At 36.9% G+C, this 26,942-nt stretch overlaps 3 protein-coding genes across 7 annotated transcripts; 2 read left to right on the forward strand and 1 right to left on the reverse strand.

The window, feature by feature from the left end:
• The first annotated feature begins 2,283 nt into the window (after nucleotides 1-2,283).
• nusap1 (nucleolar and spindle associated protein 1) lies at nucleotides 2,284-8,160 on the forward strand. 2 transcript variants are annotated; one of them, XM_038302753.1, is made up of 11 exons: nucleotides 2,284-2,532; nucleotides 2,646-2,702; nucleotides 2,799-2,969; nucleotides 3,055-3,226; nucleotides 3,967-4,074; nucleotides 4,198-4,310; nucleotides 5,618-5,793; nucleotides 5,882-6,045; nucleotides 7,666-7,782; nucleotides 7,868-7,970; nucleotides 8,043-8,160. In XM_038302753.1, the coding sequence occupies exons 1-11, from the start codon at nucleotides 2,452-2,454 to the stop codon at nucleotides 8,128-8,130; spliced, it is 1,350 nt and encodes a 449-aa protein (XP_038158681.1). In that variant the 5' UTR covers nucleotides 2,284-2,451; the 3' UTR covers nucleotides 8,131-8,160. The 2 variants fall into 2 exon arrangements, with proteins under 2 accessions (XP_038158681.1, XP_038158682.1); XM_038302754.1 differs by having other exon boundaries at nucleotides 5,621-5,793.
• Nucleotides 8,161-8,568: 408 nt separating this feature from the next.
• ndufaf1 (NADH:ubiquinone oxidoreductase complex assembly factor 1) lies at nucleotides 8,569-11,650 on the reverse strand. The gene is made up of 5 exons (XM_038302755.1): nucleotides 11,447-11,650; nucleotides 9,867-10,395; nucleotides 9,569-9,754; nucleotides 8,966-9,040; nucleotides 8,569-8,841 (listed from the first exon to the last, which is right to left on the reverse strand). Exons 2-5 carry the CDS (start codon nucleotides 10,377-10,379, stop codon nucleotides 8,701-8,703), a joined length of 915 nt encoding a protein of 304 aa, XP_038158683.1. The 5' UTR covers nucleotides 10,380-10,395; nucleotides 11,447-11,650; the 3' UTR covers nucleotides 8,569-8,700.
• Nucleotides 11,651-11,760: 110 nt separating this feature from the next.
• On the forward strand, nucleotides 11,761-25,392 carry rtf1 (RTF1 homolog, Paf1/RNA polymerase II complex component). 4 transcript variants are annotated; one of them, XM_038302750.1, is made up of 18 exons: nucleotides 11,761-12,098; nucleotides 14,254-14,364; nucleotides 14,460-14,610; nucleotides 16,045-16,246; nucleotides 16,465-16,579; nucleotides 16,760-16,874; nucleotides 16,954-17,092; nucleotides 17,168-17,345; nucleotides 17,449-17,531; nucleotides 19,655-19,742; nucleotides 19,831-19,938; nucleotides 20,033-20,110; nucleotides 20,204-20,325; nucleotides 20,457-20,514; nucleotides 22,146-22,223; nucleotides 22,465-22,569; nucleotides 22,945-23,059; nucleotides 24,376-25,392. In XM_038302750.1, the coding sequence occupies exons 1-18, from the start codon at nucleotides 12,021-12,023 to the stop codon at nucleotides 24,480-24,482; spliced, it is 2,031 nt and encodes a 676-aa protein (XP_038158678.1). In that variant the 5' UTR covers nucleotides 11,761-12,020; the 3' UTR covers nucleotides 24,483-25,392. The 4 variants fall into 4 exon arrangements, with proteins under 4 accessions (XP_038158678.1, XP_038158680.1, XP_038158677.1 ...); XM_038302752.1 differs by having other exon boundaries at nucleotides 16,465-16,564; XM_038302749.1 differs by having other exon boundaries at nucleotides 16,048-16,246; nucleotides 16,465-16,582.
• The last annotated feature ends 1,550 nt before the right edge of the window (nucleotides 25,393-26,942 follow it).

Raw genomic sequence — 26,942 nt, forward strand, 5'->3', positions numbered from 1 at the left:
ATTCATGTATTTTATCTAGGGCTGAAAAAATTAATCGCATTAATTGATTATTTCAATAATCATCAACTAATTTAGTGAGTGATTCATCATTAACTGGAGAATGGAGACTATAAAATATAATATAAATGTAAAATGTCCCTTTCCCCTACAGAGCAATCCACTTAGATCAGTAATTATACCAAAATTGTAAAAATACAATATATATATATATATATATATATATATATATATATATATATATATATATATATATATATATATATATATATATATATATATATATATATATAATATATAAGATTAAAAAAAATGTTTTGTCTGTCAATATTCTCCATCCAGTACTCCTCATGTGGAAATACTTTAATTTCACCTGGTTTATTTAGACATCACCTGAAGCACTGAATGGCAGCTGCTTCACCTACAAGCTGCCCTGCATCATTATTACTGGATATCTGTGTTTCCTATAATCATATAATGTATAAGTGCAATTTTAATAGTAAAGGATTAAATGTAACACAACCTTTTATCATTGTCCTATATTGCTTACTGTCTGACTGTTTAAATAGCTCCTTACTGTATGTCTATTTTATTTTTAGTGGCATCATCTACAAACACAACACTAAGAATGAGCCTAAGTGTATTCAAATATAAAATAATTTTTAACAATTATAAAAGACAATATAACACTATCTTATCTGTAATTTAACATTATCCAAAATAAACAGCCAGATTCAGCAGCATTTTTACCAGACATTAATGTTTGTACTAATTTACTTATAGACTGTGTGGAAATCTATGTAAGATAAAATCAATGTTTATATTCTTCCTTTTTTTGTTCTTGTCTTTATCCTATTTCTAGAAGTATAAATAGTCAATAAAATAGAACTATTATTATGTGGAACCCTAATTGTGCTTTTTAAACGAAAAACAGCTGATGTTTAGGCTCCATTTCTTGTTGTTGTACTCTATAAGAGAAATAACACCTGCTAATAATTATACCTGAACTTTCTCAAAGAGTCATAAAAAAATTAAACCAGTAATAGCAACTAAATATTGGTAAAAAGGAAACACTAACTTTTTCTTTTTCTAGTTGGCTGTGGATAAGAATCAGAAATGTTGATGGCTTACAGCCTTTATTTGCCCATTTTGTGTCTTCAGAACTCCTGGCTGACTCAGAATATTTCGCTTTATAAAAGAAAAAAAAAGGTTTTTGTTTTTTAGTGTACATGATATTCATTTTTTTTAATTGGGACTAGTTTTGATGTGAGACAAATACCTTTCCCCTTCTTTAGTCCAGAACAGGTAGACGTGGATCCCCTGAGACTGAGACTGAGACTAGTTTTGGTGCCATTTATTGTAGTAACCGCATCATTCTAGTGTGAATAAATTTTCAATTTTGTGCTCCAAGCACACCAGGACTAGAAAACAGCCAATCAGAGAGAGAGAAGGCGGAACCTAAGGCAGAACAACCAATGAGAGTTGAGTTAAACAGCGCAGCACAGTTCCATGCGCTGCTGCGTGAAAGGGACAGAAGAGAGCAGGCAGAGGAGCTGCGAGAGGAAAAGAAGCCACTGCTGCAACAACTACTGCTGTAAATTATAAACATGTTGCTCACATCCAATTATTGGTAGGGACAATTAGGTCGGTTCAGAATTTTGGTAGGGACATGTCCCTATGGTCCCTATGCAAACCTACGCCCATGCTATATATATATATATATATATATATATATATATATATATATATATATATATATATATATATATATATATATATATATATATATATATATATATATATATATATATGATTAAGTTAATCAATCGTGTATTCTTTCAATCAGTACGTCACATCCTCCCGGTTTTATACTGTCTTATTTACATTTTTCACAATGTAATGTTCTAGTACGGGAAAGCACACTTGGTTATGTTATGTTGTCTTTTTTTTGTATTAGCACATGTATTGTATGTGCTGTTAAGAGCAACAACAATGTTTAAAGAACAATACGGTAAGCTTAATAAAAAATAGACACTACCGCAGAGGAACCTTTAAAATAGAAAATGTGTAAGATACAAAATATGATTTCAGCTTAAAATAACGACAATCTATTTATTTATTTATTCTTCATTTAAAACATCTAATGAAAATACTGTCGAATAGTTGTATATGTCGACATATTTGGCAAATTTAATCCGCAAACTAAAATCTAACTACCTTGACTCTGATTGGCTGGGCGTCATATCCGGTCAACGACAACAGCCAATCGAACAGCTCGTTTACTTGTGCTTTGAATCGGAGGCAATTTTAACCGTCGGGCGCCGAGGTAGTACGAAACAAGCTGTTTGCCAACCGCCATTTAACTCCTCAAAGACGACGAAGAAGAAAATACAAACTACAAAAACAACAACAATAACAAAAAGAAGTAGGCTATATTAAAGTCCAAACTGCCAGATGATCATGGATTTGGACTCCATGAAGTATGCGGAGCTGCGAAGCCTTGCGAAGGAGCTGGGACTAAAGGCAAATATGAAGGTAATTTGACATGTTTTTATGAATGGTTACTCACACTTATTATGCTAACGAAAGATGCGCGCCATCAATATATCGAGCTAAGTACGTTTTAACGTTAATTCTTTTCGAAACAGGCCGATAAACTCCTGAAAGCCATCAAACAACACTACGAACAACAAAACAAAGCGCAGGTAACCTGGCAGACAACAAAATGGAATAACTACAACAATGCATGGAAAGAGAAAATGCATGTTTATGGGTGTTTTGTGCATTATTTTTTAAAAAAGGAACAAGACAACTGTACTGTACAAGATCCTCCAACTGCAGCTCCAGAGAGTGAGCAGGCGTTGCAGGATGCTGTTGGTCATGATGAAGCTGCCAGTGCTGTTGCGTTTGTGAATACCCGGCGGGGTAGAGGCAACTGTACAAAGAGAAAGATATCCTCTGGTGCTGCTGAGGTTAGTAGTTTAGAAAAGCCAATAAATTAAAATGACAATTATGTTATCTCGGGCTTATATTAAATTTCTTTTTTTTTTCTTCTAGGTTGATGGCCCATCTGAATTATGCAACCCGCCATCCAGTGCAGTGGATAAGAAAAAAAGAAAGGTGTCCCCTGACAGGGACTCTGAAGTGACTGCACTGGAGCCCCAACCTGCTGATAAAGACCAGCAGCAACCTAACTCCAGCGAGCAAAACTCCCTGCATGCAGAATCAGGTCCGATAAGTAATTTTTGACAAAAATGTGCAAAAAAAAAATCTAATTGAAGAGATGAAATCCTAAAGACCGGAATGAGGCATTGTCCGTCAGTGGGGCTGAGTAAAGGACAAATTAAACATCTTACAATGTATTTTATCCTATATGTATTAGGTATAAGCTTTAGGTGTGTTAAAAAACAAAACTTTTTGCGGACCCGAGTTGCATACATATACCTCAGATTGTATTTTAAAGAGGAATGTTGCAAGTATTTCTATTGCAGTAGGAAATTAACATTGATTAATATACATTTTTATTATGGAATCCTTTATTCATTAAATTGATGCCCTGACCTCACCAAAAATAAAAATAATAATGATTGCATTAAGAACTTGATGTGCAGAATTATTTGCATTTAAGCTTTATCAGTGACATAAGTGCAATGAGTCTGATAAGTTGGCTATTTATCTCCATGCAGCTGCATGCTGCAACTGAATATGACTTTTGTTTTACAAAAAAACATAAAAAATATCTCTTTTTAACCAAGCTGACTGAAACTGTCACTTTTTTTTCTTTTAAACTCTGTTGATTTATCTATTTTATTTATATTTTTGATGTTAGATTATTATAACTTGATCCTGGTAACCAGCTCATGTCTAGTTGTAACAGTAGATTTAATTTCAAACTATGGCTGTTTCTCTCAGAGTTAAATGTGTTTATACCATTTTTAGCATCTAATTTTTTTATATCTTGATCAATAGAAATTCCACATACAGAGAAGGCTCCAAAAATGGCCAAAGGTGGCAGGATCCCTCGTTACCAAGGGTTACAGCAGAAAAGCAAGACTTTGTTAAAACCCAACACTCCCAGTAAGTTGTTTTTTTCTTCACCCCATTCCCCTCTGGTTTATGACAGACGATAGGAAACAACATTTTAAATTACAACTTCTTCAAGATCAATTACTTAAATTTGATCATTTTGTTTTTCATCAGACTTCAAAAAGCTCCATGAGGCCCAATTCAACAAGATGGAATCCATTGACAGCTATGTTCAGAGGAAGAAAAAGCAGACAGAGACCTACAAAACTCCAGCGAAGGACCTGAAGGTAATTTGATGATGTTGGTCTGTTATAATTTTGGTTATTTATTTTTTTTCTAGTTTATTTTATAACCAGATAAGTAAAATCCAGACTTGTGAGTATTCCCTAATTTTCTCTGTTAAAAGTGCAATAAGCGAGAAAGTTAATAAAACGCTAAGAGCTGGAACATGAGTTCTCAAAAACCTACAATGCAGCGATAGAGTTGATTCCTTGCCGCTATCATCTGACTCCTCATACTCATGCAGGGAATCACAACATCTCGCCTGGTCAGCCAGGCCAACAACGACCCTAACAATTCGCCATTACCATAACAAGGCTTTTGTTTGGGCTACCCTATAACCCTGAAACTCAATGCTACTTTCGACATTTTCAGTTGAGAAAGCTTTTGGGGTGGGAAGTGAAACCTCTTCAAACTTTAGAAAACAAGTCCAGTGGTTTGTTTTTTAACCGAGAATATTCACCAATAAGTAAGAAATTGATCATCATCAAACTGAAACTGCCGGTGCAGTGTGTTTACCTCGTTTACCTCCCGATTTCTGAGCCAGTAATAAAAACGTTCCCGGGGTTACCGAAACAAAAAATTTGGTATTTGCAGCAGCCTGCAAACATGAAAGCTAGCAAGAGAAGCAAACAACTCTGAACAATATTGATTGATGGACTTTATTGTTCTCACAGTGGAGAAATTTTCTCGTTACATCAGCTCCAATAGTCAAAGGAGAAGAAGGTGCCAAAGGAAGTAAAGGTGCAGTGTGTCCACATATGGCAGCTTTTATTATTATTTTTTAGAAGCATTATTATACTGGGTTATTGCAGAGGGTGTTTACATGGGTATTTATATAGATGGATATTTATATAGATATAAGTATTGTTCAGGGTATAGAATAATTGCACATCATACATTGTAGAGTCTCATAGCAGCAGGGATGAATGACCTGCGGTAGCGCTCCCTTTTACTAACAAGGAATTGAGCCTCAGCATCGTTTAAAAGTATTTGCAGAACAACTTGAATCTTTAGTTTAGCTGGACTACGTCCTAGTGTCTCTTACATGGCAACCTTATTTGTGCCGTCATTATTGCTTATTGCTCTTTTGGCTAAAGTGCACATTTATTTTTGCTTTAAGTTAACTTCAAAAGCTGCTGATTAGAGACAAATGCAACAGCCTGACTCGTCATCCAAGATGTTATGGAAAAGTGCACAACATCTACTTTGTTTTGTAATAGGATGGAAATGCGCTACTTCTGCAGAGCGCCTTTCTATAGACTCCCCAGTCTCCGCTTATTTTTCTTTTTTTTTTCTTTTCTCTGTTTTATAGAAGAAGTCAGAGCAAGCCTCTATGTTCAGTCCAGGCCCCGTCAAGAAGACGCCCGCTGAAGAAAAGCGTCAGCACACTTTGCCTGTAGCCAGTAAAATTCCTTCAAAAAAACCTGCTGGGAAAGACTATGTTCCTTTCAGACCTACTGTCCTTTCTACTCGCAGGATCAATGTCCGGTGAGTCAGTTAGAATCAATACAGTGGAATCTTCACATTTACCTTATTTCTCAGAGCTCCGCAGTGAACCCTGTTAAAATCCCTGTAGATTCTCAGAGGCTACACTTGATAATGAGTTTAAGAGATCCCTGGTGAAGACCCCAGCTCGGATTTCACTGTCCATCACCTCCAGCACCCCCAAAAAAACAGCTGCAGATGCAGGAAAGCCCGCCATGGTCAAGACGTCAGGATTCTCTGCCCAGAAGACTCCAGGTAATTCAACCTCTTCATTGATCCACTATACACTCATTTCACAGTAAAACTCTTTTATGTTTTAGATTCAATATTTTAAGCCTTTATCTGTTGTCATTGTGATGATTCTAGCTTGCAGAACATGGAAACAAGAGAAGGTTCTTTTATCTAAGTGTTTTGTCTTTTGAACAGTTTTTTTTCTGTAACCGACTGAAGTCTGATTTATAATCAGAAACAGGGCCGTCTGCATGTGTGTCGCAGTTTATGCAAATGTACCTCAGCCCCTGCCACAACACTCTGGTGCACCTCTCCAAACTGTAGGTGACCGCAGACAGGAGGCCTCTGATTCCTGTTTGGTACTGTACTGGCTTGTTTTGTTTGTATGACTGCCATTGCCGAAAACGACCCGTGAAGTTGGACCAGCTAGTAGAGTGAGGTGCGCGAGAACACTGGAACCCTATTTCCACCTGGATCCCTGATGTTTTTCGCCCTCATTTCCCTTCGTTGTCGCACAAACTTGCCCCCACTTCCTCACCGCCTCTGCCGTATCTAGAACCACAGCTAGTTCCTGATTGTCCCTCTTGCATTGTGGCGAGGAATAACATAGCGCAGACCACGTTTAAAAATTAGGCATAAATCAAAAATATCTGCGGCAAGTTTACTGCCACACGGCTGCGGGAGTAAGATAAGATAAGATAATCCTTTATTTGTCCCACAGTGGGGAAAAAGTATAAAAAATATTTTAAAATATATAAAAAATATACATTAAGTATATACAGACAAGACCATCACACTTGGTGTGAACAGTTAAATGGCTAAGGCCAAGGTTACAAATAACCGCCCTTAATTGGTTAGGCCGCCTTTAGCTTCAGTATGGTATTGCATGGAGGTGATCAGCCCGTAGTGATGCTGAGGTGTGATGGGGAGTCCACCTTCAGGTCATCTGTGATGCTTCTGTTATTGCTCATCTTGCTCTTAATAAATCTTTAAATAAGCGTCAGATCAGGATAGTTTGTTGGCCAATTGGGCTCAGTATCACCACGGTAACTGAACCTGCTACTGGTACCTTTAGATACGATGGCAGGTATCAGTTCTTGCCAGAAAATAAATATGGCTTTTCCATTTTTCTCCATGTTCTTTTGCCACCAATATGAACAGTTAAGTTACTTTTAATTATAATTTTTTTTGCATGTAGTTTCCTTATTTGTTTTTTTTTTATTCTATTGATTAACACATTTGTGTAGTTTAGTCATTTTGTGTTTGATAACTTTAGTTGGGTTGTAGAGAGGAGAATTTTGTTTTGTCTAGGGACAACAGAGGTGAGGTCTGGTTTATTTACATAAGGTCGGTTATTATATATTGTCCTTACCGAAAAATAAATCACATGAAGCAATAATTCAAACTAACAGACCAGGGAACTTTGATTTAACTTATTAGGGCGTAACACCTTGAGTTCCCAATGTTGGATTATTTTTTTTTAATCATCTGTAAGCACGTTGTAATCAGAAACAAGTAATAAAGCTTGAAATATTCAATTCTGTTTTATTGTGTCAAAACATTGAACTTTCATAAGGTGGTCCATGTTAGGAGCTGTAATTGTAGAAGTGTTTGTGTAAAGACGAGTTTTATTTTTCCCCCCAGGACCTTTTGTTTTCACCGGAAACACAAGTGCGGTAACAACTCCTGGAACCCAAAAGAAACCAGCCTTTGATCTGAAGGCCAGCCTGTCGCGGCCCCTCTGCTACAAACCTCATAAAGGTAACAAGACTGTTCTAAGCTATGCGAAGCTTCCCAGGGGGGTTTAATGCTAGATGGGGTTGTTGATGGTTGAATCGCTCCGCAGGTAAACTGAAACCTTTCGGAGAGGTGAAGGAAAACGCAGCAACAAACACGTCTGTCTCCAATCCTCGGCAAGAGAGCTACAAAAAGCCCAAAATCCTCTCCAGGTAAGCTACAGACGAACCTCTAAACATGATCAGCTCGTACAGCCCTTCTGAGTCATCTTCTGTCGTGTTCAGGGACGACCGGAGAAACAGACAGCTGGAAACCCGGAAACAGAAAAAGGAAAGCATGCTCGGCGCGAGGAGAGGACTTGTGATGATGTAGGCAGGGCGTGGTTCCGCTGATGCTCACTGGGAAAACTTTAAGTCTAAATATTTTGTCAAAGGAACGTAGAAGAGCCATGATATTTTCTCCAGCTTGCTTTGATGTAGAAATGATATCTTCATTTTTTTTATTTTACCTTATGCTGCATTTTTGTCCAGCTTGTTTATATTGGTACTTTAACTCTTGTTTCTGCTTTGTTTTGGTGTTTTTTATTAACTTTAAATGAAAGACATTTGGTGTTCAAAAGACTAATGAAAAAACATTTGATATGGTCTCTGTATTTCTTAATTGGTCTTTTATTGCTCTGTTTTATAATAAAATTCCTAATTATTCCCCATCTGTGATGTTATTCAGTTGCCTCCTGATAGCATATCAGCAGGTTTCCTTCCTACTTTGACTTTAAAAATAAATTAAAAATAGTCTTTTTGATCTGAAATGTTTTTTCTCCAAAATCCATTTATTAATTGAGACAAAGCGACACTTTCCCGAACTGATGTATAGATTTATTTAACTACTTATATTACAGAAAAATAAAATCAAAAGAGGTTAAAAAAAAAATCAGTTGTGTTCTCAAACTTCCGGGTTTCTCTTGTACACCTCATATGCAAAGTCCTCTGTGTGTGCATAGTCTTTGCACACGCCGATAAAATCGATTTCTAGCTGGAAGGGACCGTCTGCCTTGTCTCCAAGAGTAAAGCCAATGGTATTAATCTGTAAACAGAATGAATAGATTAATAATAATCTGAAGACCTCTGGATGGTGGAAGATCTTGAGGTAATGAATGAGTGTCAGTGAATTTCATTCTGTGGTTTGGGCCACATTTAAGTTGAGGTACCTTATCGAGCCAAAGAGGATGCTGGTCATCCTGTATTCTCCCTCGATGAGTAAGGAAGAACTTTGAGAACGGGATCTGCAAATGAAAATCGGCTTTAGGAACTGGTCTTTTTCCATAAAATCCATGTCTGTCTGCGTGAAGAATCTTTTCAAAACTTTAACTACTTTAACTACTTTTTGCAATTTTAGGTAGTAGATAATAGCGGGCATTTAAACCAGTTTGGTGAAAAATACATTAAATCCACCCAATGCAAAAGTCATTAATGAAGTACTATGACGAATAGCCTTTGATAAATTATGTCAAAATAGTCTGCAGATGGAATCCAGAATGCATCAAGCTAAAAGACTGGTGCTTTTTATTTTTATATTAATCCTAAAAAAGCACTGAAGTTCAGAGTGCTAAATATTAATGCGTGAGGCTCTTAAGTTTTTTCTTTTGTAGGATGTTCAGTTTCACTTTATCTGCACTGCCGATTCTTTTAACATAAAACCCTCCATGTGAAAATGCTTCCCATTTCCACAGCTCATTTTAAAAGTATTGTTAATCTAAGAGAAAAAAGATTTATTTGAAGTTTTCCTACCCATTCTGTTCTGTCCTCCTTACCTTTACATCTTGCCAGTATGGCCCTCCTCTGGTGTACAGGAAGTAGCTGTAGATGTCGTCTTTCTGATGAGAGAAGTAGGTTTCTGCCGCAATGTTGACCATCCATGGGCGGCCATCACCCCGAATCCGCATATGGAGGGTGTTGAAACTGGACCAGTCATGGTGCGTTTTCCGATCAAATGAAACCTAGAAGACAGGAAACGTTTTAGCCCTCAGTTTGCTTCATTGCCTTGTGCACCAGAAGAGATTAAAGGACTTTAGAAACAGAGTAGGAAGCAGCGCCCGGCTGATCACGAACCAGAGGTTGCTTGGAGCGCATGGTGCAATATCCACTGTAGCGCGTTTCTCCATCTCTAGGAGGTGCAGAACAAAGGGTCCCGTACAGAAAGCAGGTGTCGTTGTTTCTTCCATGCTTTAGATAAATTTCACTTTGGCCTCCAATCTCCCTGTCAGAAGAAACTGTCCAATTCTGAAGGCTCTCAGGGCCTCTGAACTCCCATATCACCCTGTTCTGCTCCAGCATGTGCTCGATGATGGGTTTACCCTCCGGACCGACCAAGCGGTCAGCAAACTCCTGTCTCAGCAGCTTGAAGTGCTTCTTTACGCCCTCCAGACCCTTAGAGAGGTCAAACTTTATCTTCTGCCATGGAGGCTTGTCCTCTCTGGGTTGGCCGGGCCGACGGTACTCACTCTGGACCAGAGCTCTGTTGGGCACAGCAAGGGGCGTGACAGAGCGTAGGAGCCAGCGGATGTCATGGACGGTGCACAGCAGGCTGGAGGCAGGGATACGTGAGATTTTCTGCAGTGACATTTGTGATCTGGAGTCTCTGTCAGGATAGATCACAGGAATAAGAAATTCTTTAATAATTCCAGAGGGAAATTATCAGGAAGCACTGATAACTAACATTTAGAGCACAGGATTAAATAAATATCTTTCTTTTTTGTAGCAATATTTAGGGCGGAAACAATCAGATTAATCGTGATTATTGAAATAATCGTCAACTAATTTAGTAAATGATTAATCTTTAAATGGAGTACATACTGTAAAAGGGGGAGTATTTGCCTAGTGTTTAGAGCAGTGAGCTTGTGCTCTTAGAAGGTTCTGAGTACCTGGTTCAAGCCTCCACCCTGGGTTCCTGAGCAAGACCCTTAACCCCCGATTGCTCCCCTGGTGCCACACAATGGCAGCCCACTGCGAGAGGAGCTGTGGCCTCGTGATTAGGGCAGTGCACTTACAATCAACAAAATCCAATTTATTGTACTTTTCTCAGTCTGATTATAAGTCAACACAGTATACAGTTTCCCAAGCTGTCATTTATCCAAGTATTTTAAACAGCATGAAGGACATTTTATCCAACTCCTACTTCCTACCAATTTATTAATTAGCCTTTAATGTTTTGTTTTTTTAAACATAAGGAGAAAAGGCTTCATTATCACTTTTCAAATAGTCTCCATCCTTGCTGCCATTCCAGAGCAAGCACTGCACTGGAGGCAACATAAACTCTTACTTGAACCTTCCTTTGAAGGTTTCCCTGGTAATGATCCTTTCAGGACAACTACCTGAAGTTCTTGATCGTCCATTAAACACTCACCTTTACTCGCTTCTGAATTGTTATAGTAGAGTAACACCCCCGCCTCATCCCAGACTTACCACAAATTCGTTTTTGTAATATACGTACATTTATCTTTACAGCTAATTTCATCTGATCACCCCAAACAAAAATAAGAAGTAATCTGCACAATGGCACCAATAAATTCAAGCTGAATAAAGGCATCGTCTTAAAACAATCATATAACCACGACTGCGGTTTGCTGAAGTACTCAAACGTATACCTTTGATAATAATACCAATTTTGTAATGTATTTACTCCCACTTACTCTGTCTGCCGTTAAAACCAGGGTGCCGGGTACATCAATAGTTTTGTTAGGGGTTAACAGATGAGCCGGTAAATGAAATTATGCTACCAAAACAGTTCGGAATAAATCCAAGGTTGTCTGTGCACAGGAAACACCATCTGAGTAGAAACAGCAGAGCTACGTTCAAAAATGTCTCGATGACAACAAATATACAGTAGAAATGTTATAGACAAAGTCACATGGCTTTTTTAACAGCAGCCTTGTGGTTCTTGAACATAGCTCTAATGCATCTGCGATTCTGGTCCTGACTGAAGCACTCACTCGCTGAACTATAGTTCCGATCCCTTTTCTGTGTCTTTGTGTCCATTTATGTCTATCAAAAGCAAGCTACTAGAATGTAAAAAAAAGCAATTAATAAAATAGAATCATGCTTTCATTTCAACATTTCTACATTATAATCGTAGCTTATTAATGTAAAACCGTGCGCGCGCATGCTCAGTTTTGCCTTTGAACCAAGAAGCCAAATAGCATCGGAGGCTACTTCAAGCGGTTAGACGACACAGGCGCAGCTAGTAGGTTAGCCGCGTAGTCAACCATGGTGAATGTTAAGAAACGGAAACGAGTAATTGACTCCGACTCTGAAGATAGCGGTAGCGATGACAATTTAGATCAGGTAGGTTGCTCATTTCTCCCCTCTTTGCTTCTTCCGCTGGCCTCTGAAAGTAGTCAACAATTTGGTATAAAGCTAGCGGATGCTAACGGTTTACGATGTGTTTGGCCTCGGTATAAGAGCCATAAATTGGGCCTGTATTACTTTTACACTCTGCGTAACCTTATGTTAACCTTCACCATTCTTTGTATATACCGTATTTAATAAAATGAAGCAGTTTTTTGTTCTTATGCCACTAAGAGAATCATTGGTTGCATAATGCTAATGGTAATCATGCAGTGATATTTACCGCGCCATACACCTTCTAATGATTTCCAGTCTTTAGCTATGTGTCTGTGGGCTGATGGAACGGTTGTTAGTGTGTTTAAAGAATAATAGAGGGGAAAAAGCATTAAAATTAAAGCTGCTAAGAAGCCTAGTTTGGTTTAGCTTAAACAGTATCTGCTTAATGACGTCATGGGCTGGGATCTGAAGATCTATTTCTGTGTTGTTGATAAACAAGAGCTGGCAGTCTAAAATGACAACACTAATAGCTGTGCATGCAAACTGGAAACTTCTTATATCAGTGCATATGTGTTCTTTTTACAAATGACTAAAATATGTCCAAAGATGGAAAAGAAATACTAGTCACTGTTTCAGAAGCCGCACATAATGGTAAAAAAATATCTTTCAAAGAATAAGGTGTAACAAAGAAACCTGAAATCGTTTTCCTGTCGTTTTTAACACTTTTGAAATTTGGATGTACAAAAAAGTGCAACTTCTGACCCACTTCACTGACATCTGATTGTTGTTTTGTTCAGTCAAATGGTTGGACCAGTCACCCAATATTATCCTGCTTTTGAATAACTAAAAGTGTATCTTCCTTTTCATAGGTGAAGTTGTTAAAATGGGGATGAAACCAGGGCTTTTTTTTTGTTTGTTTGAATTGGGGTGTTTTTGGGGACAAAAAAAAAATATAGGCTTTAAAAAATTGGCCCGGAAGTTCAATGAAAAGTTTCAGGTAAATCGAGAACGTTTTATTTTTAAACGAAAATCTTCTCAAGATCTGTGATAATCTGTGTCTATTTATTAGAAAGATCTAAGTAGATCCAGATTGACAGAAGTACAAACAGCTCTACTACTGACTATTGCTGTTAGTTGTCGGTTGCTGTTTTATTACAGGGTTTATACAGGAATGAGTAATTCTAATATAATGCTCTTAGAAATAATTTTAATACCATCAACAAGTACCCAGGACAGCCATGAAGTTTTATAATTTTCTAGCCACTTTTGTTGAAATTAGCATTGTCCAATTATCTTCGTCCAATTATAGCATTGTCCATTGTCCAATTAGCATTGTCCAATTTTTTCTCTGCCTTTCAGTTTATCTCAAGTATCTGAATTGATAATGTATTGGATTCTAATGCACCAACTTATCTACATTATGAAATGCCTCAACAGATTGAGCTGTTTTCTATAAGACCAAACCATCTATAAATAATTGACAGCTACCGTCAGTAAAAGGCAGAATTTTTCTATTGGTGTTGGCTACTCTGCCTGTTTAGAAAGCTTTGAGCTTTCTGACGAGTTTTCAATTATATTTTTTGTACAACAAGATTAGACTTGATTGATAAATGCTTTTTAAAATGCTCACAGTGTATTCATTCATGTTGATGTAGTGACGTCCCCATATATATGGGGTTAACCTGTAGAAGAAACCATTTCACATTTATTTACCTCCAACTAACAAAGAATAATTGATAGATATTTTTGTTGTTATAGATACATTTCTGCCCCGTCGTTCGATGTGGTGGCATCATTGTATACTTGTTCAAAAGCACTGATTTCAAAGCTGCAAAATCCTTAACGGTACCTTTGGTTCAAAGTCCACTTTTGATATTCCAGAGAAAGTTTCTGAGTGATCAGATTTTGGTCCAGCTGTTTGAGATGTAGAATAGCTCCACACAATACCTCAGTCACGCGTCCATCATACTCAAGTATCTTCCCTGATTACAGCTGGTGAGCTATGTCTCGTTAGCAGTGGGAAGGCTAACAGCATTGATAATTTACAGATTAAGCTTTTTGTGCTTGTTTTATTCTATAAAAGAAGAGCTATTAAAGGCAAGCTTATAATGCTCATTTGATTCTAAGATCCATTGCTTTGTTTTTTTCGCTTCAGGAGTTGTTGTCCCTTGCCAAGGGTAAGAGGGTTGATTCGGGCGAGCAGGATGAAACTGTGAACAAACCAGCAGCCTCCACAGACTCTGAGACATCCGACAGCGACGATGAGGTAAGATTGAGCTCAACTGAGTGGATTGGGATTCTGTCTTTTTGAGTTGGGAAATGGTAAATAAGAGAGAAAATGTGTCTTTGTGTTTATTTCAGTGGACCGTTGGTGGCACCAAGGGCAAGAAGAAGGTTAAGCCGGGGAAGGGTTCTGAAAAGAAGAGCGCTTCAAAAAAGAAAGTTAACAAGGCGACGGCATCTGGCAGCTCTGATGGCGACACCTCAGCGGACAGCTCTGCTCCAGAGGAGGGTAAGATCCCAGATCTCCTTACAAAGGAGGGACTTAAAGTAAAAAAAGAAAAGTGCATCTATTGAATTTTGACCTTTTATTTGGTCAACTACTGAGGTTTCAGTGTAGGTAGGTTTCTGTAGAGTGAAGTCTAGATTATATATGAACCTGGTATGGCAACTGGCTGGGATTACATGACTCACTCTTCCATCTCCTTTATCCCTGGTGGCACAAGGACATATCTCTTCAGGATAATGTTAATTCGTCTTTGTTTTTTGTCTCGCACAAAAACAAAACTCGATTCACACTAGAGGTGCAACGAATATCACTTATCAATATCAATTTTAACACGTTGCCAAACCTGTTTTATCTGGTTGTGATTTCTCATCAGGAACTATGTCGATAATAAAACACTTTCTCCATGCTTCTTTAAAATAGAACAAATGAAATCACTGTATCATTAACTAACTACAAAGAAAACAACAGAGATTAGCCGTTTCTCATATGGCTGTTGAGTGTGATAAGACAAGATAGTCCTTTTTTCCCCATACGATCTGTTTGACAAAAATACATTCTGTTTAGCATTCAATTAATAGCTTAATTTATTTACTGTAATTATACAGGACCTAAGCAGCCTTGTTTGATATGACTGATCATTAAGATGGTTGTCATTTACATTTCTTTAGCATCTCATATTAGCACAATTAGCATTGTTGGAGTACCAACTTCAAACACCAGTTCTTGTTTATACACTTAAGAAAGGTAGCAGCTCTTCACCTAAACAATGAGCTCCCTAGTCTTCTGACACCTCCTGATCTGTTTTTTTTCTGTGACAAATTTGAATATTTTTTAAAAGGAGAATAAAAGAAATATACAGTAAGCTAGTTAGCTCCCTGCTATCTACATAAATACGCTGTTTTAGAAGTTTGCTCCCGATTAAAAAGCCTATGTAGGAGAGTAGTTTGTTTTGCTTTCTATAGAAGCTTAATATATTAAACCATATTCCACAATGTAGTCTTAATGTGATCTGGTAGTGCTTTGGTGTGGTGTGTTCGATAATCGAGAAAATGGATGATGTTTTTTTTATTCAGATGGAAGAAAACATACCAGGAAATACCATTTAATCTTTAAATCTTTATATTTTAAGTTGGTTTTCTGTAAATTGTATAGAAAAAATATAGTGAAGTATTTTATTAATGCTTGATAAATTTCAAGTAAATTGCACAAATTGGATCTTAAAAAAAACAACCTTAGAAGGCATTTTTCTGGTATTAATGACAGTCTGAGGGTTTTCCATGAAAATAAAGCAAACATCAAATGAACGCACTTTGTCTAACATTTATTGTATGTAAAATGTTTTTTTGTTTGTGCCTCGGCTGAACCAAAAAGGTGAAAAATTACCACATAAAAAATAAATGTATGGGTTCCTTTAGATTTCTTTTCTTTTTTTTTTAGGAGAGGTCTCAGATTCAGAAAGTAACAGCTCGTCGTCTAGCTCAGACTCTGACTCCTCAGAGGATGAGGTGTTTAAAGACGGTTATGATGACGACTTGATGGGTGATGCTGAGGACAGAGCGCGTCTGGAACAGATGACTGAGAAGGAGAGGGAGCAAGAGCTGTTCAACAGAATTGAGAAGAGAGAGGTGCTAAGAAGACGGTAAGTGCTAACATTCAGTCTCTTTCAATGTTCCAAATAATCCAGAGCAATTTGATTTTAGGTGGTGCCACTGTTTCTCTTTAAAGATATGCTAACAATTAGCTTTGAGGTTTACATTTTATGGGAACAATCACATGAATATTCTTTGCAATTAAAGTCTTATAAACATTTGTTTTGGTACTTAACATTTTTTTTGACTAAATCTGTTTGTTTTAAAGGTTTGAAATTAAAAAGAAGCTGAAAGATGCAAAGAAAAAAGAGAAAGAGGAGAAGAAGAAGAAGCAGGAGGAAGAGCAAGAAAAGAGGAAACAATCTCAGGTTCAAGACACTCAGGTGGTGGGTCCAGCTTTACTAAAGATAATCACAAGAACCCTTTTAGATATTTTTTTTTTTTTTTTTTTTTTTTTTTTAATCTACTTTTTAGGGTGATTCTAAAATTAAATAGCATAGGTTTTGTAGTAAATATTTTGCAACATAGTTCGGTATGTTTTTTTTTTTCTTATTTGTGTTCAGGTGTCTATGTCACACAATAAGGAACGGCGATCCAAACGTGATGAAAAACTGGACAAAAAGTCCCAAGCCATGGAAGAACTAAAAGCTGAACGTGAAAAGAAAAAAAATAAAACAGGTCAGTTTGCTCTGAGCACACAGTGACCCTGGGATTTCTACTTTTTAGCAGTAAAAGCTGACTTTACTCCCCTCTGCAGCTGAACTGCTGGCTAAAAGAGAGCCCCTCAAAACAAGTGAAGTCTATTCAGATGATGAGGAAGAAGAAGAGGAAGATGACGATAAATCATCTGTTAAAAGCGACCGAAGCTCACGTTCATCGTCTTTTGACGACGATGAGTACGTTTTGGTTTTTTCCTTAAATCCCAATCTTTTAATTGCTTCACACATTCACAATCTGTTTTCTTCTCCCAGAAAAGAGGAGACTCCTCCAAAATCACAGCCTGTTTCGCTCCCCGAAGAGCTCAACAGGGTCCGTCTTTCCAGACACAAACTGGAGCGCTGGTGCCACATGCCCTTCTTCGCCAAGACAGTGACAGGCTGCTTTGTCAGAATAGGGATTGGGAACAGCAGCAGTAAACCAGTTTATAGGGTTAGCTCCGTCACTTCATCTTCTACTGGATACCAATGTCCTGCTTTGTATCTCTGCCAAGTCCACAAGTAAAGTTTTTATTTCTGCTCTGTTCCCTGTAAAGGTTGCTGAAATCGTGAATGTAGTAGAAACAGCAAAGGTTTATCAACTTGGATCAACGCGGACAAACAAGGGATTACAGTTAAGGTAGGTTTCCATCGAATGCTAAAGATCATTCTCAGACATTGATCACTTTGCTGAAAGTGGTTAAATGATCACTGGAAAAAAAAGATATATTTTGTCACGTCACAGCCACAAACCTCACTGGATGTTATCTTATAATCCAAAACCTGTGATTGCCTCACAGGTTTTGCCTGATTTTACGATAAAATTTTGGATACAATGTTTTCTGGTTCACTTTCATGGTGTGGATCTTCTTCAGAGTTTATTTTCATTAACAAGAACAGGATACATATGTTTTAATCTAGCTTTATTTTGCCTAATTGAATAAACAGGGCCTCCAGAGTCTGTTTCCCAAACAAAAAAAAATGATGTGGTGCCTTATATTTCCTATTAAGTTTGAAAATCATAAATCATATTTAAACCACATTTTTGAAACTCCTGTAATAAACCAACATAAAGGAGTGGATATTTTTCAAGTGGAAAGAAAGCTTTGTGGTTTTTAAAAGGATTTTACATGGAAAAAGCAATTTTATGTTTTAGGAATTACTGCCATCTAGGGGCCAAATGGGGTATTTCAGAAAAAAACCACTATCCTATTTGGGGTCAATGTGTTTCTCGTGGGCACCACAAAGACCACATGGGGTCCACTCAGTCTTGTGAAACTAGAACAACTTACCAGTGGGCTAAGTTTGAAATTTAATTTTATTCTGTTGCTCCTCTTTTTTAATCATTTATAGAGCATTACAAAAGGACAATGTTTTGCTTTTAAAGCTACAAACCAATGTAGACCTACAGTTCTGTCCCATTGTTATGCTTTCTATGGTAACAAGCAACATTGTTTAATTAAACCGAGTGTAAAGTGTTGGCTTTATGTTAGTTAAGGCAGTACAATTCACTTACTTGATAAGGAGAAACATGGAAACTTCAGCATCCCTTTTAAAATCTTTCTTCTTCATTAGCTCCCTCCACCTAGAGATGGCTTTCTCGTTGTCCTTGTTAAATGTCGCCGGTTTTAGTCTTTTCTCAATCACACTGAACTGCCAGAAAAGGGAAAAGGTTTGCTATTCTGTGCGTTAGTACTTTTCTATCCCTCACCGGTGTCCGTACTTCCAAAATGTTAGACTGTTATGGCGCTTGGCATACGTGTGCCCAGCTTTATGTATAAACTAATATTAAATTCTTCGCTTATAAAAAGAAATCTACTTATTAGTGGAGGTAATATTACACCAACAGCAACATATGTAAATGCCGTCATCGATGGCAGGCAGTTAAAACAGAAACACTTCCGCAGTAACCCTTTATCCCTCTGTTGTTTTGCTGCAAATATAACTAATAAAGTCTTGAGAGGCTCTGCACATCTAGAGACATGAGATGTTTTCAGTTCTGCTTTTAAAAGAGCTGAAGCTCAGTCGCTAAATTATCACAGTTTGAACCCATGTGGCTCTGGAAAGAAATTGGTAAATATTTGCAGCAATGTATGCGCTTTTGACAAGCAGAGCGTGTAAAAGGTTTTATTCTAAAAAAAATAAATAAATAAAAAGTAGGAGGAGCTTTACACAGTTAGAGGGAACCGCAAACCAAGCCTGTGAGCTGTTAGATCCACCCTGGAGGTTAGCAAAGGTTCGAGACTTCAGTGACTTTTAAAAAACACTATAAATGTGTCTTCTTGTGGCTTTCTTCCAATGTTTGATTCAAGTTTGGTCCATATAGGGCAGATTTTTGGAATCTCATAATTGAACTGTTGACCTGAGCTGTGGCTCTGTCTGCTCCTTCAGAGCTACCGTGAGCCTCTTGGCTGCAAAGTTAAGCTCAGCCTGCCTCCTGGACTCTTCTGTTCCAAGACAATTAATTGAACCACATTTACACATGATTTTATGTATCATGGACTTCTGGATCCATAAAAAAATAATTTAAAAACCATTTATCTTTCCTAATTGTGTTTTAATGTGTTTTATTTACATAAGCACTGCTGTCATGTATGTAACAGAATAACAAAACCACAAAAATCAGAACAAAAACAGTGAAGTTTGTTTAAAAAAAAAAAGGAAAAATGCTTATACAGGGCCTTGTTTTTAGAGCCCTTTGATAACATTTTCTTATTCCGTCCCTCTCTAAATAAGGGCTTTATTCTTGTGAATCTTCTCTAGGCATGGGGGTGACACACGAGTGTTCAGACTTGAGTTTGTATCAAATCAAGAGTTCACAGAAAATGAATTTATGAAATGGAAGGAGGCGGTAAGTTCATCTTTAGATTGAACAAGCTTAACAGGAATGCTGGACACGTAACGTTTAAACCCTCTGCTCTGATCGTTTGTTGATGCAGATGATTGTCGCTGGGATGCAGGTACCAACTCTGGATGAAATCACCAAGAAGGAACAGTCCATCAAAGAAGCGCTGAATTATAAGTTTAATGATAAGGACATTGAGGATGTGAGTCTATTAATCAGTTCCAGTGGATTTTTGCCATCTTCTGCAGTAAACTGAATCCCCCCCCCCCCGTAACCTTTCTCCCAATCCTCCACAGATCGTTAAGGAGAAGGACAGATTCCGAAAAGCACCGCCTAATTATGCAATGAAGAAAACACAACTATTTAAAGACAAGGTAAAATAGACGCAGATTTTCGCTTTTTGACATCAAATTCTAAAGACCATCTTCCTAAAAATCTTTTTTTATATGTATTATTTATTAATAAAGGCTATGGCAGAAGAAAGTGGTGATGGGGAGAGAGTAAAAACTATCCAGGATCAGCTAAATGAGCTGGAGGAGAGGGCTGAGGCACTGGACAGACAGAGGACCAAGAATATTTCAGCCATCAGGTACAAATATATTCAAACTGTATTGATCCAGCTTAAGTGCAGGGATTTACCTCATTAGTGGTGTTTTTTTGTTTTGTTTTTTACTTACAGCAAATAAATCTAAACTATAATGTATTATTTGTGTCGTCCAGCTACATTAATCAGAGGAACAGAAGCTGGAACATTGTTGAATCTGAGAAAGCACTTGTGGTAAGTTTCTAGTCTGTTGCATATACCATCTTTTCATTCAGGGACGTCTTTTCATTTGAAATCAAGAAGAAAGTTTCCAGTACCTAATGAAGCTTTCAAGGTTGGAAAGACAAAGCAAATTGTTAAAATTCAGATTAAGATTTTATGTATGTGTCTGTGTGTGTGTATATACACACAGACACAGACACATACTTACATACATGCACATACATTTATATCTATATATAATTGTATCACGTCAATATTGGTATTGGCCAACCAAAGCTGCAATATCAGTTAGGGATGGACGATATAATCTGCCCCCTATCGGTATCGGCCTGTATCGGCCTTAAAGCTGAATATCGGACATTGGCCACCACACCGATATTTAACCCGATATTTGATCAGCTTCTGAGTTTCTAAAGTCTAAAAAAAAAAAATACTACTTCTTCTTCCTCAAAAACTTCTTTTTTACAGACTTAAAAACTTCTAAAGACAAGGGAAAAAATATTGATACATTAAAATATCACAGTATCTTCATATGCTGATATATTGCCATTTAAAAACACCATATCAATCTCTTTTACTAATGAAATATTGCTATATGTCATCGTTATGCTATGAAATCCCCTGAAAATTCACGAAATTTCCAAATATCACGAGAGTTCGTAACAGAACAATGAAATTTCACGAGATTTTGAAAGTAAAATAGATCGATACCTCGTTTTTAAAAATCTATTTGATATCAGCATATGAAAATATATTTGAGTATATTATTTTTCAAAGTGTCAGAAATGGATAATAAAACTGCTATTTTGAATGACTACTTATTTTTGTCCAGCTTATCGACAAAAGCTGTAGCCAGTTATCGGCTACATGAGTTTTAAAATATCGGCATATCGGATATCAGCCAAAATCCCAATATCGTGCATCCCTAATATCAGTATTGCATCAGTTATGGAAAAAGTTGCATCAGGACGCCTCCATTAGAGATTGGATGTTTTTGGAGCCAAACGACCGACCAAGCTGAAAATCGTCTGACTGCTCGCTGGATAATTCCTTGTTGCATCTTTGATGCAAATGAAAGTAAAGTCTGTTAAAAAGAGAAAAGAATGTGCTCTTTATTTTATTGTGAATCTTTCTCATTTAATCAGAATCTGACATTTCACATAACTGCTCAGTGTTTACTTTGAGATTATATTTTCTATTCTAAGTTTTTCTATTTAATTTTAAAAAAATATTGTTTTTTCAAATATCTTTGTTCATTTGTGCCTGGTATGTTTTGCTTTTCTGTTAAACATTTAAAGGTTTTCCTTTCCTTTAGATTTCATATCGTACTGAGAGGTTTAAAATTAATGTGACTCATCTAAGCAGTTTCTTCTTCGTATTATGAGTCTTTTCTGTCCCAGCTACCTGTCAGATCTCACAGATTGAGTTCCTCTTTGCTAAAATGACCGAGAAACAAATCTGAATCAGATCCTCTTGGACTGATCTGGACTTTGTGTGACCAGTCGGAGTTCTGTACCTGGGTTTGGAACTGGATGTCAAAAGCATTTGGTGTTTTAAAACATTCATAGCAGTTTGTCATGTTGATTTTTTATTGTTTAAGAAGTTTTACCTTTTTTTTTTTTTTTTTTTTTTTTTCTTTCTAGGCTGAAGGCCAGAATTCCAAAAATCAACAAATGGACCCCTTCACGCGAAGACAGTGCAAACCAACCATGGTGTCAAATGTATGTCTTTGATTTTTGACCTGGTAGTGCAATTTGATTTAAATAGTAGCAATTATGTGTGCAAGTTTGTAAAACGGGAAGAAAGAATTTAAGAAATTGATAACATGTGTTTTAAGGGGAAAAGAACAAATATTACCTGGTTGATTTGTTGGGCTATCTGCTGGTAACCGTAATCAAGTTGGCTTTATGTATTTAATACAGTGATTAGCTTCTGCTTATTTTTTGGATCTTTGTTTTTCAGGCCAGAGATCCGTCGGTCCATGCAGCTATTCTCGCTCACCTGAACCAGAAGTATGGCTCAGGGTCAGGGGGTGCAGATCCTGCTAGTGCAGACAAGAACAAAGTGGTAAGCAGGAAATCTTAATACATGTGAAGTTATATATTAGTTGTTTTTTTTATTCGACACATTTAGAAATTATTAAATTTAATTATTAGATATTTTCCTGATAAAATCTCATAATATGTTAAACAAAAGATTGTTGATACCAGATCTTGGCTTAAAATATGTTTAAGCTGCAGGATTTAGTTTAATTAAAAATGAATTGAAGTGATAGACATTTATGTTTTCAAAAGAAAGCATTTGACTATTTTTGATAATTCTTTAGTTTCAATCATGCAGTATTATAAAGCATTACCATTAGTGGTAATCATCAGAACTTAGAAAGCTAAACCAAACCGCTTTAACCTAATATCTCACTTTAATTTGTTTGTTTTGTAACAGGGCCAAGTAAACCCTAAAGACAAAGATGTCCCCAAGCCAACCACTGACCTCTCAGAAGACCTGTTTAAAGTTCATGATTTTGATGTTAAGATTGACCTACAGGTTCCTAACGCAGGTGAGATGATTTGTTCTACTCATGTCTCGTGCTGAACTATGAGTGCCTTGCAAACACATTCAGAGCTCTTGACTAGGCCTGTCACAATAAATCAACTAATCCTCTGATAAAAATGAATCACAGGATCCTTTTATACACGCTCAATAATTTCCGTCTGCAGGCTTGCTTTCCTTGTGTCTTCCTCTCTTTCTACTAAAGATGGCTAAGGATGACAAAATGTTTCACTTGGTTGCATTGCTCTCCACTCAGCCCTCTCCTATAATTTCCTTGCCAAAGTAGTTGTAGCATAAGAACCTTGTGTTTGAAGAAAAGCAAGGCAGAGAAACGCTGGATGAGATTTGGAAAAACAGGGAAACCCTTTCAAAGCTGAACATGACAGCTGCAGTGTGGGAACACTTTGAATTTAAAACCACAGACAATACTGTTTCTCATGATGATTTCTGGGACAATGTATTGTCAAGCAATATGTGTTATCGTGACAGGGGTCTCTACCAGTTTTTCCTGTCTAGAGACTTAAAATTTCCAGACAGGATAAGAACATTTGCAAAAGACTTTTGCCACAGATCCCTCATTTTATTTCAGTTTAGACTTGGATTAAACTTTCTTTATACTTTATTGTGCTTTTTAATCTACACCGTTTCTTTGTAGTTCTGACTTTAGGCTTTGGCTGGTTGTTTATTTACAGAATGTCCCTGAATCTCTACTCCATTTACCTCTCATCAAGTTGACTAAAGAAAATAATCCCGTCAGCTTAATCCAGCCACCATATTTCATTGTTATGATAATATTTTGCATCCTGGTTTTCTGGTATTCATTTTGGTTTCATCTGAATAGACCAAATTTTTCCACGTTAACTGTCTGCCTCCTTATGGTTTGTTGCAAACCCCAAGTGAAACATCTTTGGACTTCCTTTTGCATTTTTTTTAACTGTTTTCTCTCTATCCAAATAATTATATTTTTCAGATTTTAAACTTAACCTTGCTTTAAACCTGTCCACAGCTCCCTGCCTGACCCATCTGATCCATTCCTTAATCTCCATGTTTAGGCCTTCAACTCTATTTCTATTTTGATTTATTTTCACTGTGGAATCTACTTCCTAAATGGCTAACTCATGAAACCAAATGGTTGTACTAAATTTTAATTAAAGGGTGTCAGAATACGGGGTTTTAAATTTACACCTATTTTGTACCATGTAAGTGTTTGCAATTATGCACAGTTAGGCGTTTATAACTAAATGCATGTTGGAATGTTAAAATATGGAAAGTTCTTTTGCAAGGCAATGTGAGTATAAATGTCTTCCACACATTTTTCTACAGAAGCAAAATCTCTCTCAGTGAGCTCCAACGCCCTGCCCGTGAAGGACGGAGCTCCCCGTCGGTCACTTAACCTGGAAGACTACAAGAAGAGGAGGGGCCTGATCTGATTCAGGAAGCTCTTCACGCCGGAACCACACTTGCATGTGGATGTGGGTTTATGTTTTGTTTTTTGTTTTTGTTTTTTCTGAGAAAGAGTATGATTGTTTGGGTGAGTGAGAGAGTGCGAGCGCATGAGTGAGTCTAGAAAAACGTGTTTGGAAAGGAACAGACTCTTCATCTAAAACGAGGAATAAATTACTGATGTAATAAATGCAACAAAGATCACCTTTGGAAGAAAAATGTCCAAATATATGTTGTTCTTGCATTAGCCCAAATGAGCTGTTGTACCTTTTTTTTTTTTTTTTTTTTTTTTTTTTTTGTGCTTTACTTTTTATTTAACCTCTGTTTTCCCACTTCCAACGCAAGTCTGATAAAGATGGCACATTTGGATTAATACATCAGATAAGGACACTATCTTAGAAGCCTTTAGTTGATTTTAATTACTAAACATCTGATGGAGTGAGTCGCTTGCCCTCTCCATCACTCAGACAATGTTATATACCTTTTACCTGCCATAAATGTACAATCATCAGCCCTTAAAGTCCATCCTGAATTCGAACAGTTTTGTGGGTTTTTGCCGTGTAGATGATTGTAGTCTGATTCCAGCATAGCATGGCCATCCATGCTGAAAATGAAAAGTTCAGTATATGTGGGCTGGACACTTGGGACTTTTAAGGTCTCAGAAATAGATAAACAGAGGAACTATTTTCTTTAGCCTGGTTATAAAGGTGAAGCTTAATTTCTCTTATCTTGTTTGGTTGTTCATGGCATTACCTCCTCTGCTGTTGAACTCCCAGAGCAGATTCTCCATGTTATCGATTGTGTCAATAGTCGGTTCTTGTATTGATGTGGCATGCCCTGTAAATATGCATTTTCAAGTGAGTGCAGAAAAGAATAAAGAGGCACTGTTTCATATTTTATTGTCGTTTTTTTTTTTTTTTTTTTTACCTAAACCAAGTTTGTTGAAGGTAGTTGTGAAAAATTTAAATCCACATGTTGCTTATCATCCAAAAGAAAAGTGCAATTTTTAGAGGGCAACAAGACCAAAGATAACTAAAAGCCATTTAGTATTTTTATTATTGTTCAGGACTTTTTGTAAATGGATGAAAGTTGCAGAATTGAACATTATTTTTAACATTTTTATATACAAATCTTGATAAGTTAGAAGCTCAATGAAATGTTCTACTAAGTTGGTTTAAAAGCTAAGATTTTATTTTTTAGGCGCATTATACATTGAGAGATATGTCTTAATAAATATACCTGATTCACTTCCTCTGAAAATAGAAGTATCTATAAAAAAAAACATTTGATTTTGAACACAGAAATATCAGGCAAATTAAAATTATGTCCACATGTTGTATAACACACTGCAGGATAGGCTTGGGGCTCGTTTAACACTGAGTTGTATCAATGCAATCTGCCATTAAGGCTATCCTATTTACCAAAATGCAGCACAGATTAGCAGGGGAGTCCTTGCAAGAGTGGCTCTAAGAGTAAAGAGATTCTTGCTAATATAGGTGGTGCAAAAATAAGAGATGTGAAATGGTTAAAAACAAGAAGAAATTCAGAAGGTGTAATAGCTCATCAGTGTTAATCAAATGTGAAGAAGAGCTATTACCCAGTAAGGTTTCCATTGGTTATATTAAATACAATGTTAAAATCAACAATCCTCGGCCTCGAAGATGTTTCAAATGCCAAAAATTCTGACATGTAGAAGAAGCTGTATGGAAGGGAAAACAACAATGTGGAAAGTGTGCTGGAGAGAACAAATATTGAAAGTGTGTGGGGAAAAAAGTAAATATTTAATGCTGTAACTGTGGTGGAGAACAGACTGCTGCTTATGGCGGATGTGAAGTGAGCAAAAGATCTGAAGAGATCAGAAAACTGAAATTAGATCTCGGAATAACTTATGCTGAAGCTGCAAAAAGAATCCCATCCATTTCAGAAAGACCCACATCAACAGTGACGCAAATGAAAAGTGCAAAACCTTTGGAGGAGTGTCATAAAATTGCAGAGGATTCATTGATTGCTAAAAAGAAGGATTTTGAATTTTTCATGTCAGAAGTTACAATTTGCAGTGCTCAGACAACAAAGGAAAATGAAAAAAAAATAGAAATAATAGTGAAAGCTGCAGAAAAGTATCTTGAAGTGAAAGATTTAAAGTGGGAAACAGTTGAAAGTATGATGGAAAAACGAGTTGGACCATCAGCAGCTGGTAGAAGGACAATAACTTAAAGATAAATTAGAAATGATGAGGACGAATTTTTAGTATTTGTTATTTATTATGTTGGGTTAAACAGTTTGGAAAGTTGTAATACATTTTTTAATTAATTCATTCTTTTTTTGAGGGGGGCGGGCTCCTTGTTTAACTCCTCACCAGTTGGTGGCGGTATTGTAGTGCACTTTAACTACCGGTAGTTTGCCAACCGCCGGGAAACCTTAAAGGAACAACAGAAAAAACTTGCTTC

This window comes from Cyprinodon tularosa, unplaced genomic scaffold (assembly GCF_016077235.1).
Source record: "Cyprinodon tularosa strain WSP-4 unplaced genomic scaffold, ASM1607723v1 ctg499, whole genome shotgun sequence".
NCBI lineage: Eukaryota > Metazoa > Chordata > Actinopteri > Cyprinodontiformes > Cyprinodontidae > Cyprinodon > Cyprinodon tularosa.